This window comes from Mercenaria mercenaria, chromosome 13, assembly GCF_021730395.1.
Source record: "Mercenaria mercenaria strain notata chromosome 13, MADL_Memer_1, whole genome shotgun sequence".
Lineage (NCBI taxonomy): Eukaryota > Metazoa > Mollusca > Bivalvia > Venerida > Veneridae > Mercenaria > Mercenaria mercenaria.
In genome coordinates this window covers 14,820,218-14,832,758 of record NC_069373.1, presented here as the reverse complement: position 1 = coordinate 14,832,758, position 12,541 = coordinate 14,820,218, and the positions used below count along the sequence as shown (strand labels likewise).

Sequence of the window (12,541 nt, the reverse complement as noted above, 5' to 3'; positions counted from 1 at the left end):
AACTGCTTATTTGCAATTTTCCTTTTGACAGATTTTAACTTTAGAATGATGTTATAAAAGTTAATTATCACAGTAAAGTTTCATATGTTAATATTGTCATTAAACATTTAAATTATATAGACAATTACAAAAACATAGATGTACTTTTGAACCACTTTATTGCACTTTGTGTAAGCTGATTGTTCAGCAGTTTGTTGACACTGTGCTGCAGTTTGTTGACACTGATTGTTCAGCAGTTTGTTGATACTGTGCTGCAGTTACTTGACACTGATTGTTCAGCAGTTTGTTGACACTGTGATGCAGTTTGTTGACACTGATTGTTCAGCAGTTTGTTGACACTGTGATGCAGTTTGTTGACACTGATTGTTCAGCAGTTTGTTGACACTGTGCTGCAGTTTGTTGACACTGATTGTTCAGCAGTTTGTTGACACTGTGCTGCATTTTGTTGACACTGATTGTTCAGCAGTTTGTTGACACTGTGCTGCATTTTGTTGACACTGATTGTTCAGCAGTTTGTTGACACTGTGCTGCAGTTTGTTGACACTGATTGTTCAGCAGTTTGTTGACACTGATTGTGCTACAGTTGTTGACACTGATTGTGCTACAGTTGTTGACACTGTGCTACAGTTATTTACACTGATAGTGCTACAGTTGTTGATGCTGATTGTGCTACAGTTGTTGACACTGATTGTGCTACAGTTTGTTGACACTGATTGTGCTACAGTTGTTGACGCTGATTGTGCTACAGCTTGTTGACACTGATTGTGCTACAGTTGTTGACACTGATTGTGCTACAGTTGTTGACACTGATTGTGCTACAGTTTGTTGACACTGATTGTGCTACAGCTTGTTGACACTGATTGTTCAGCAGCTTGTTGACACTGATTGTGCTACAGTTGTTGACACTGATTGTGCTACAGGTGTTGACACTGATTATGCTACAGTTTGTTGACACTGATTGTGCTACAGTTTGTTGACGCTGATTGTTCAGCAGCTTGTTGACACTGATTGTGCTACAGTTGTTGACACTGATTGTGCTACAGGTGTTGACACTGATTGTGCTACAGTTTGTTGACACTGATTTTGCTACAGTTTGTTAGCCATGATTCCTGGCAGTATGTGGACACTGATTGCACTGCATTATATGGATACAGTGCTGCAGTTTGTGGGTACCTATAATACTGCAGTTTGTGGACACTTTAACAGTTTGTTGGCATAGATTTTGCTGCAGTTTGTGTGGACATTGACTGCACTGTGATATGTGGACACTATACTGCAATATGTTGACACTGGTTGCACTGCAATATGTGGACACTGATGGCACTGCATTATGTGGACACTACACTTGCATTATGTGGACACTGCTCTGCAATATGTGGACATTTGACTGCACTGTGATATGTGAACATGGACTGCACTGCGATATATGGACACTACACTGCAGTATGTGGACACTGACTGCACTGCAATATGTGGACACTGGTTGCACTGCAATATGTGGACAATGATTGCTCTTAAATATGTGGACACTGATGGCACTGCAATATATGGACACTGATTACATTGCAATATGTGGGCACTGATGGCACTGCAATATGTGGACATGGATGGCACTGCATTATGTGGACACTGATTGCACTGCAGTTTGAAAGCATTAATTGTTTGCAGTTTGTGAGCATTGATTGTGCTGCAGTTTTTGGACACTCCTTGTGCTGAGTGTGTGAACCACCACCTAACCTAAACTTATGTCAGGGTGATGTTTAATCAAATACAAAAAAGCAACAAAAGGACTGATTTTGCTGCAGTTTGATAAGACTTGATTGAGCTGCAGAGTTTGTGAACACTGATTGTGCAGCAGTTGTGACCACTGATTGTGCAGCAGTTTGTGAACACTGATTGTGCAGCAGTTGTGACCATGATTGTGCAGCAGTTGTGACCATGATTGTGCAGCAGTTGTGACCATGATTGTGCAGCACTTTGTGAACACTGATTGAGCAGCAGTTTGTGAACACTGATTGAGCAGCAGTTTGTGAACACTGATAATATTGCAGTTTGATCACTGATTATGCAGCACATAAAACTATTACATGCAATGATCTTATATTACAGATTTACACAAGCGTGTATAATTCATTTTGCAAAGGTATGAGAAGGAACTATTAGATGCTATGAGTATATATATATTTTGCAGTTAATGAGAGAGAAGGAACTATTACATGCTATGAATATATGTATATTTTGCAGTTAATGAGCGAGAAGGAACTATTACATGCTATGAATGTATATATATTTTGCAGTTATGCAGACGAAAGAACTATTACATGCATATTATATATCAGTGTATAAATTTTCAGTTAAGGACGAGAAGGAACTATTACATGCTATGAAGTATATATATTTTGCAGTTAATGAGAGAGAAGGAACTATTACATGCTATGAATTATATATATATTTTGCAGTTAACAAGCGAGAAGGAACTATTACATGCTATGAATGTATATATATTTTTTGCAGTTAACGAGCGAGAAGGAACTATTACATGCTATGAATATATATATATTTTTTGCAGTTAACGAGAGAGAAGGAACTATTACATGCTATGAATATATATATATTTTGCAGTTAACGAGAGAGAAGGAACTATTACATGCTATGAATATATATATATTTTGCAGTTAACGAGAGAGAAGGAACTATTACATGCTATGAATATATATATATATATATATTGCAGTTAACGAGAGAGAAGGAACTATTACATGCTATGATGCAACACCTGCATACCCAACCTCAGAGAAAAAATCAGGAAACTATTGACCATAAAGCCTCAGAAAAAATTGTAAGTCACATTCTCCTTTAAAACACATCAACAATGTTTTTTTTTAGCTCACCTGAACATTTTTCTAGGTGAGCTATTAGTATAGGTGGATGGTATGGCGTCTGTCGTTCATTGTTGTCATCCTGCATCAGCATTTTAGTATAATATCTTCAGCTCTGAAACTACTTGTCAAAATGATACCAATCTTGGTCAGAAGCATCCTGGCGTTGACCTTTATCAGTTATATTGAAATGGTTTAGCTTGGTCTGGACAACTAGAGCTGAAAATAGAATCGCCTGTTAACAACTTTTTGTCAGGATCTTCATCAAAGTTTGTCAGTGGCAGCATTATAAGGTTCTTTCCCAATTTTATTTGAATGGGGGGCACTTGACCCTTTGTAGAGGTTGTGATAGCTAAAAATAGATATACCATTAAATGCCTTTTCATGAACAGCTTCGTGGATCTTCATCAGACTTTGTCTGCAGCATCATTATAAGGTCCTCTCCCATATGTTTTCAAATAAAGACACTTGGCCCCATTTAGGGTCAGCTAGAGCTAAAAAAAGAGAATAAACAAATTCTTCTCATGAATCACTTGATGGATAGTAATCAGACTAGATCATTATAAGGACTTCTCTAATTTTTATTCAAATGAATCGCCTTGGTAGCCTAGTGGTAGAGTGCATGCTTCGAGTGCGGGAGGTTGTGGGTTCGATCCCTGGCTGCACCATACTTAAGATGTAAAAAATGGTACTAGTAGCTTCCTCGCTTGGCACTCAGTCAGCCCGGTGTCAGTATAATATGACTGGGTGTGGTATCATGTCATGTGTCTACGGCGTGATATTCCATTGAGGCAGCACTATGAAGTTGGGCATTGTGCTCACTGCTACAAGTAGACACCGTCTTTTATATGACTAAAAAATTGTTGAAAAAAAGACGTAAAACCTGAACACACACACGCACGCACGCACACACTTTATTCAAATGAGGGCACTTGGCTCTATATTGGGGGTGTCACAGCAAAATATAGAAAACCTTTCAATAACTTTTTAATGAATTGCTAAATGGATTTCACCAAGGCTGCTCAGAAGGTCTAAGGTTGATGACCATCCTCAAGTGAACGTCTGAGGCCAATATTGGCCTCATGTTTAAAATTCAGATTATCAGTAAAATAATTTTATAGTTTGAGTGTATCGAGACCCTATAAATAGATGCCATTGAGAGAGTAAGGCTATCAGTCAACTGCACTTTGGTTTTTAACACAAACATACTAACGCCACACTTTAGTTGAAACTGGTACTCCTCTTCTAAAGATGTCAAATTCAGTCCCAAACACAGTGTAAACTTTGCTTGCAAAAGCGGCAGCGTCTGATTTGTTCTAAAAAGCACTGTACACTGCGTAACTATTCATGATGGTTTTATTTTGGCTCTTGCTCGTAAACAGCATTAAGCTGTACCATCTTCACTGGTACAACACTCTCTTAATCTCCACATTGTGTGTATGACTATTGTTGGTTGGTTCGTAAAATAAAAGCAACCTGAAAACAGCCGAACCACCAACAAGTTGATATTTATTTAATCAGCACCGAGTTTTAATCCTAATCAGCTTTAACAAGTATTACAAAGTCTGTCTTGCCTAATTGTAAGGTTTAAACTTCATCCCATCTACAGGGATGAAATTCATCCTCTGGCAAGATATATTAGAAAGTTCCTATCTTCTTAAGATTTAATTGAGAGCTGTATGTAATGCTGGAATAGCCTTTTAATTTTTAAGGTTTTATGTTGAATGATACTACAATCAAGCATGTGAAACAGGACAGATACTTCCTGGAAACACTTTAAACCCTCAGACATGGTCATTTACATTCTTGCTTTATAAACTGGGCAAATTTATGCTTTGAAATAATTTGTATTTATATAACCTTATTCTTTTGAAAGTTACACCGGCGTTGGAAGTTTTACTGTGTTTGTAATAATACTATTATTTGTTATTAATGTTTTGCAGATCAGTTCTTCTAAAGTGCCATCCAGTATTGTTAGTCCCATTAAAACCATTTCTGCAGGGAATAATTCTCTTCCTGTACTCCAACCAAAGAAGTCGTCGACAATGCCCCAGCTGAGTACGACTAACTCTGGGCTCGCACCTCTCGTGATACCTCCACAGTCTTCTCTCAGTTCAGTGACCTCAGCTGGCCCTGGCAGCCTCCTATCTCAGTCTACACCCTCGACCCCAACTGGGGGTCTAGGACCTATGAGACGAAGGGTTTCAGACAAGTGCAATCTTCCAATATCAACAGGTATTTTGTTTGTAATATAATGGAGTCATTTCAACCACAGTGTTCCAGCGTTAGGTCGCTTGCAGACAACTGCTGTTTCCTCTGTCCAATTCGGGTCCAGTCAACCATGGTCGAGTTACATTAATTCTGAGGAAGTTTTACACATTATTGAAAGATCAGTGATAATTCAAAGTCATATGACTGATATAATGCTTTAATAAGTACTGTGGATCATCATTTCAAAAAACAATTACTGTTTCGTATGAAAGTCGTTTAGTACTATGTTGTTGTTAGGTAATGTCCAAAACGGATCAAAGTAATGTTTGTGCATCAAATGATCCAACTGTAAAAGCAATAAAGTATCAGTAATTGAGAAATTATGCATGTTTCCTTTCCATTATATGTTCATTTCATTTGAAATAATTTTTTATGATCTCCAAGGAATCAGAAATTACTAATTATATTTATTGTAGTATGTCTTCATTTACACAGATAACATTTTCTGTGATTTTTTTCAGAAATCCAAAGAAATCGAGACTTCTATAAAAGCACAGATGTAAGACCTCCATTCACGTATGCGTCACTTATTAGGCAGGTAAGGATTAGGGCATGAGTTAAGGTAATTGAGTTGCACCATGAGAAAAGCAACATAGTGCATTTGTGAGACCAGCCTGCGCATCCGATTGTGTGGAAAAGATGTTGTTGTTGTTGTTGCTTGTTTTGAAATATGAACAAAATTTATGTCAAAGTCATTTCAGTGAATAATAATTATGAACAGAAAATTGTAATTTTTAGCTCGACTTTTCGAAGAAAAAGTAGAGTTATTGCGCTTGCCTCGGTGTCGGCGTTGCCGTTGGTTAAAGTTTTTGATAATGTCAAATATCTCTGTTACTATCAAAGCTATTGACTTGAAACTTGAAATACTTATTTACTATCAAAGTCTACACCAGGCAAAAAATCCCCATAACTCTGATTTGAAATTTGACAGAATTATGCCCCTTTTTAACTACCGGTAAGAATTTTTGGTTAAAGTTTTCGATAAAGTCAAATATCTCTGTTACTATCAAAGCTATTGACTTGAAACTTAAAATACTTATTTACTATCAAAGTCTTCACCAGGAGAAGCAATCCCCATAACTCTGATTGAATTTTGACAGAATTATACCCCTTTTTAACTTAGAATTTTGGGTTAAAAGTTTTGATAAAGTCAGATATCTCTGTTAATATCAAAGCCATTGACTTGAAATTTAAAATGCCTATTTACCATCAGTGTCTACACCAGGAGAAACAATCCCCATAACTCTGATTGAATTTTGACAGAATTATGCCATTTTTAACTTAGAATTTTTGGTTAAAGTTTTTGATAAAGTCAAATATCTCTGTTACTATTAAAACTTTTGACTTGAAACTTAAAATAGTTATTTACCATCAAAGTCTACACCAGAAGAAACAATCCCCATTACTCTGATTGAATTTTGACAGAGTTATGGCCCTTTTTAACTTGGAAATTGTTTTACTGGCAAAGCTCTAATTCGGAGTCAAGCACTGAGGAAAGTCGAGTGTGCTGTCTTATGGACAGCTCTTGTTATTACAAATCTTCAGATAGTATGATAAATGATCATGACGTATGTTAGTCATGGCTATGTCAGTGGTGAAATATTTAGTGAAAAAAAAATATATATATATTCTTGAAATTCATGAGAAACATTCTCTATCTTATTGTTAAATGTACCATGTTTGTTAGACAGGTCAGGCACAGTTGAAACACAATACAAACAAAAATATATCAATTTCAGGCAATAATAGAATCTGAGAACAAACAGTTGACATTGAATGAAGTATACCAGTGGTTTCAGAACACATTTGCCTACTTTCGGAGGAATGAAGCTACTTGGAAGGTATGTCTAGAGAAAGAATATTCTCGTTTGTACCTCAACTAGGGAGTCCACTCATACTTTAATTATGCATTTTACATGCAATACATTAACCAGAAAGTTTGATTATCCCCCACCAATTATGACGTCAAATTGCCGCATGACGTCCAATACATTACTCCTCGGGTAAATGAAGTCCAGCATAATATTTATTAAAATATGTCAATGAGCATGTCAGAATGAAAACAATCAAGGCCTTCTTAACACTTGGTTTTGCTGTAACTCTGTGATTCCAGCAGGTATGCAAATTTTGATTCCATACCTCATGTTTTTATTTCGATGTAAATGAGATGTGAAACCAAAATTTGCAGTCCTGTTTGGCGCCATATAACCTATACTGTGTTGGTGCGCCATAAAACCCAAATAAATAAATAAATAAATTCTTGTGATTTATCGTCTAATTTACCAAGGTTCATCCTTCAGATGCTTCAGTATTTAACTGCTCGGGCTTACGTCCTTGTGATTCACTTCCTATGCATCTGAACTCTGAACCGTGGTAAATTAGACGATAAACCACTCGAAGGCCTTGATTATATGTTAATTATAGAATGAGACAAAATTATATAACAGTTATAAACAATAGAGAAAATATATTTGTTTCAGAATGCTGTCCGTCACAATCTGAGTTTACACAAATGTTTTATGCGTGTAGAAAATGTTAAAGGGGCTGTGTGGACTGTAGATGAAGTAGAGTTCTACAAGAGACGACCTCAGAAACTTACAGGGTAAATCTTTTGTTGCCTTTTCCTTGAAGTATAAAGTTCTTGAAATTTGCGAGGGCATGTGGTTAAGTTATGGGATCGGAATGATTATATCTGAGTGACCATACCTGAGTGAAAATATGAGTGAATAAACCCAAGTAAGCAAACATGTCTTAGTGAACATATTTGAGTGACTATACCTGAGTAAGCATACATGGTCATAGTGCACACAAGAGTGAACGTGTCTTATTCTTGCTTGAAAAGATGAGACTGTTTTAGTTTAAATCAAATGAATCCTTCTGCAGTACATAGATGCACATAAACAGGATTTTCCAATGTAATTTTTATGCCCCCAGCATCTACTGATGCGGGAGGCATATTGTGATTGTCATGTCCATTCGTCTGTCCGTTCGTCCGTCCGTACGAGGTTAACCAAATGGGACCATTTCGTCCAGCATCAATACCCCTTACTAGAATGATTTGATACTAATGCAGATGTAACCTGTGACCATTCCTCATCTTCAGACATCACCTGACCTCAGTTTGACCTTGACCTTGACCTCATTTTGGACTTATGTTGCTTTATATGGGCCATCTCTTGGTTAACCAAATGGGACCGTTTCGTCTAGCATCAGTACCCCTTACAAGAATGAATTGATACTAATACAGATGTAAACTGTGACCATTCCTCATCTTCAGACATCACCTGACCTCAGTTTGACCTTGACCATGACCTCATTTGGACTTGGGTTGCTTTATATGGGCCATCTCTTGGTTAACCAAATGGGACCGTTTCGTCTAGCATCAATACCCCTTACAAGAATGAATTGATACTAATACAGATGTAAACTGTGACCATTCCTCATCTTCAAACATCACCTGACCTCAGTTTGACCCTGACCTTGACCTCGTTTTGGACTTAGGTGCAAAATCTATCGACAAGGATGCCACTGGGGGCATCAAGCGTTTATTGAACGCAGCTCCATGTTTTATTATTATTAACTCATTTAAAAGCAAGTAAGAGAAGTAAATTTACAAGAACTGGCCTTTGTGGGGTTGCTCGTACAAGTGTTGTGTAGTAATATTCCTGGGGCTTCAGTTTACTGTTAAATGTTTAAATAAAAAAACAGTCATTTTTATTGAAGCAGGACTTCAGGCAGGAATGTTGTTACTACTAAAGATCACAGTGCTTTTCTCATGGACACAGCAGGCAATAGAAAACAAATTTAGTTGAACGGTTTATCTTAATAAGTAATTATGTCTCCCACCACACAGTGGTGTGGGAGACATATTGATTTTCACCAGTCTGTCCATCTCTGTGTGTGTGTCTGTCTCAAAGCTTGTCCGCACTCTCAAGTCGAACATTTCTCATCCGATCTTCACCAAACTTCAACAAAATGTGTCTGCCAATAAGTGCTCGGCCAAGTTCGATAATTAGCCAAATCTGCCTAGGCACTTCGGAATTATGGCCCTTGAATTACCAAAAACACTCAGATTACTTGTGCAGTTTGCCCCCAAACCAGCGCCTATACTACTAGTAGTATAGGCGTCCTTTTGGTGTCAAGAAAGCGCATGCACATGTGGATTAAGTAAACAGTATATAAAGACTGACTTACTATTAAGATGATTAGGCAGTTGTGGGAGACATATGCTTTTCTCAAAAGCATCTCTAGTTTTGAGATGTATAAGACTGTTAAAATTTTGGCAATGTCTACCTTTGTTATTTAGTTTAGATCGGTTTACAATATATACAGACCCTAAGTGTTCCTGGTAATTAAACTTTGGTAGCAGTCCGCATGATTAATTGTACCCCCGACAACAAAGTTGTAAGGGGGGGTATACTGGTTTCAGGTTTTCTGTCCGTAGACGTAGTCTGGTGCGCACCATCTCTCCTTATCCCCTTGACAGAATTTAATGAAACTTCACACAAGTGATCAGTACCAACAGTAGTTGTGCATGGGGCATGTTAGGTTCTTTCAGAAAAAAAATTTGCAGAGTTATGGGACTTTGTTTTTTTGTTACTATACTATATACATAGACACAATCTTGTGCGCACCATCTCTCCTCATCCCCTTGACACAATTTAATGAAACTTCAAACAAATGATCAGTAACAACAGAAGTTGTGCATGGGGCATGTTAGATTCTTTTAGCGACAAAAATTGCACAGTTATGGGACTTTGTTTCTTGTTAACATACTATGTACATACAGTCTGCATATGCAATCTTGTGCGTGCCTCATCTACCAAACCCTTGCACACAATTTAATGAAACTTCACACAAGTGATCAGTACCAACCCTAGTTGTGCATGGTGCGTGTTACATTCTTTTAGATAAATATTCTGCATAGTTATGGGACTTTGTTTTTTGTTACTATACTGTATACATACAGTCTATATACATACAGTCCACATAATTATGCAATCTTGTGTGCGTCAAATTGCAATGTACTGTGTCAGTGCATGCGGGGGGTACACTCATCACCTTTAGTGATAGCTCTAGTTTGTACTGATTTGCAAACCAGTGCATAATTAACTAGATTTGGTATGAAAATACACAACCCTGAAAATTTGATTGCAAGTTCATTTGTGTCATCATTGAAGCATTCAGAATATTGGGGTGTCATTTGGGAATAAATGTACAAAAATGCTTGTCGTGGAAAACACTGACATAAACATGAAAAATTTTCAGTCTTACACCTTACTGTATATTAAGTACAGATGTACAAAGGGTATGAAAACATAAATAACTAAAGAATAGAAATGTAAAAAATCTCCCTTTCTCATCCTGCTGGTTTTAACCCTGCAGTAAAGAAACAAAACAAAGCTTATTTGATAAAAACCAAGGAGTCAAAAAACATTTGTCCTCTAACTCTGATTCATGTGGCTGTGTCCGTCCATCCGTCCGTCATTAACAGTTATGTTTAAAAGACATCTCTAAAACCACTGAAAGGATTTTAATGAAACTTGGCATGGATGTTCCTCACCAAAATGGTTCATATGGTTTCCGCTTGGTTGCAAATAGGGGCTGCCAGAGCTAAAAATAGAAAATCTTCAAACAACATTTCCTCCTAAACCAATAGTCCAATTTGGAAATAATTTCACACAAATGTGAAAAAAAAATGATTATATGGAAGAAACCTAACTCTGTACTTGTACCATTACGTTATACAAAGACACTTGAAGCCTTGTACACAGGTAAGAATCCAGCAACACAGGTTATGTTGACTGTCTGCCATTACATAAATGGAACACATTTGAAAAACAGCACTAAACCCAAAACATACAGTGTTATTCATGCTAGTTTGTAGACCAATATTCTTATCAGGAACAAAGAAGTTGATCAGAGATTACTCTTTCAACATATGTGACATTATAATTATGTATCACCTCATCTGTAAACTGATATGATACTACATCTGTTACAGAAGTCACTTACGAATAATGTAAATATAAAATTTAAATTTGAGCTGCACCATGAGAAAACCAACATAGTGCATTTGCGACCAGCATGGATCCAGACTGTTTGCTTTCAAACCCTATTGCAATTAGAGAAACCTTTAGCAAACAATATGGATGCACAGGCTGATCTGGATCCATGCTGGTTGCAAATGCACTATGTTGGTTTTCTCACGGTGTGACTCAAATTCATTGGCTTTATTCATTATTATTTTGAAGTACTTATAACAAATGTTTTATTTTTCTGATGACAGGGCCATTCCTAGCAGTCCCTCATTTGCTTCAGACGGAGGTATCTATGGAGACCCAATCAATGCTAGCATTAGGGTAAGCAGGGGTTTTCAATCTTATTTTTTCCTCAGTTACTGTTTTTTTTTTTTATGAATTTGTATGTACAATTTTGAAAGCTTACTTGTAAACTATATCAATGTATATTTAGATTTTTTTACTCATTCTTTGACCTCCAATGATCTTTGACCTTCCATAATGTAATTTGTAAGTCAATACAATATAACCTTGACCTTTAAGGTTGCTATGGAACAGAATTCTATGTTAATGAACCATCAGACAAGTAATGGCAGCATGATGGAAGGTGTTGAGGACCTGTCCATGAAGAGTTTTAACAATAGTAACGATAGTTTTGTCAAGTCAGAGTCACCACAGAGGTGAGTTCAATCAAGTTTTTTTTAAGTATGTTAGAACAGTTTCCGTACATTAAAACTTTCTAAAGTTAAAAATTCATCAAGAGTTGTTGCCATGAGTATTGTATGACAAAAAAATACATTTCTTGAAGACGGTTTCATCATGTTATAGGGTGAACAGTAAAAGTTTTAGTGAAAAGGGTCATGGTATAAATATATAAATTATTTCATCTTTTTTGGGGCGGTAATGATTGTTTGAAATAAACCTATAACAGGGTTCCACTTTAAGCTTGCATGCTCAAGAAATGCTAGAAACCTTTCAGCTTGAGTCAAGGTTTTATGTACTAGCATTTTTCTTGTATGTGAAATTAATTTGCCAAATGATCCGCATTTTTATTCGGCAGTCTCTGTTGATGTACCGTTTTTGACAAATGAGCTGCGCCATGAGAAAACCAACATAGTGCGTTTGTGACCAGCATGGATCCAGACCAGCCTGCACATCCACGCAGTCTGGTCAGGATCTGTGCTGTTCGCTCTGAAAGCATATTGCAATTAGAGAAACTGTTAGCAAACAGCATGGATCCTGACCAGACTGCACAGATGCACAGGCTGGTCTGGATCCATGCTGGTCGCAAATGCACTATGTTGGTTTTCTCATGGTGCGGCTTAAAATATGGTCATTGCAGTTTCTCGTTATTTTCGGAATGCTGGGGGT

The 12,541-nt window shown here is 37.0% G+C and overlaps 1 protein-coding gene across 1 annotated transcript in view; it reads left to right on the top strand.

Moving 5' to 3' along the window:
• Positions 1-12,541, top strand: part of LOC123530506 (forkhead box protein P1-like) — a 66,452-nt gene that overhangs the window by 52,138 nt on the left and 1,773 nt on the right. Inside the window, exons 8-14 of the mRNA XM_053520743.1 lie at positions 2,735-2,839; positions 4,823-5,114; positions 5,612-5,688; positions 6,890-6,991; positions 7,631-7,752; positions 11,440-11,512; positions 11,714-11,850. Of these exons, the coding sequence (XP_053376718.1) occupies positions 2,735-2,839; positions 4,823-5,114; positions 5,612-5,688; positions 6,890-6,991; positions 7,631-7,752; positions 11,440-11,512; positions 11,714-11,850 (908 nt within the window). The remainder of the gene's footprint in view (positions 1-2,734; positions 2,840-4,822; positions 5,115-5,611; positions 5,689-6,889; positions 6,992-7,630; positions 7,753-11,439; positions 11,513-11,713; positions 11,851-12,541) is intronic.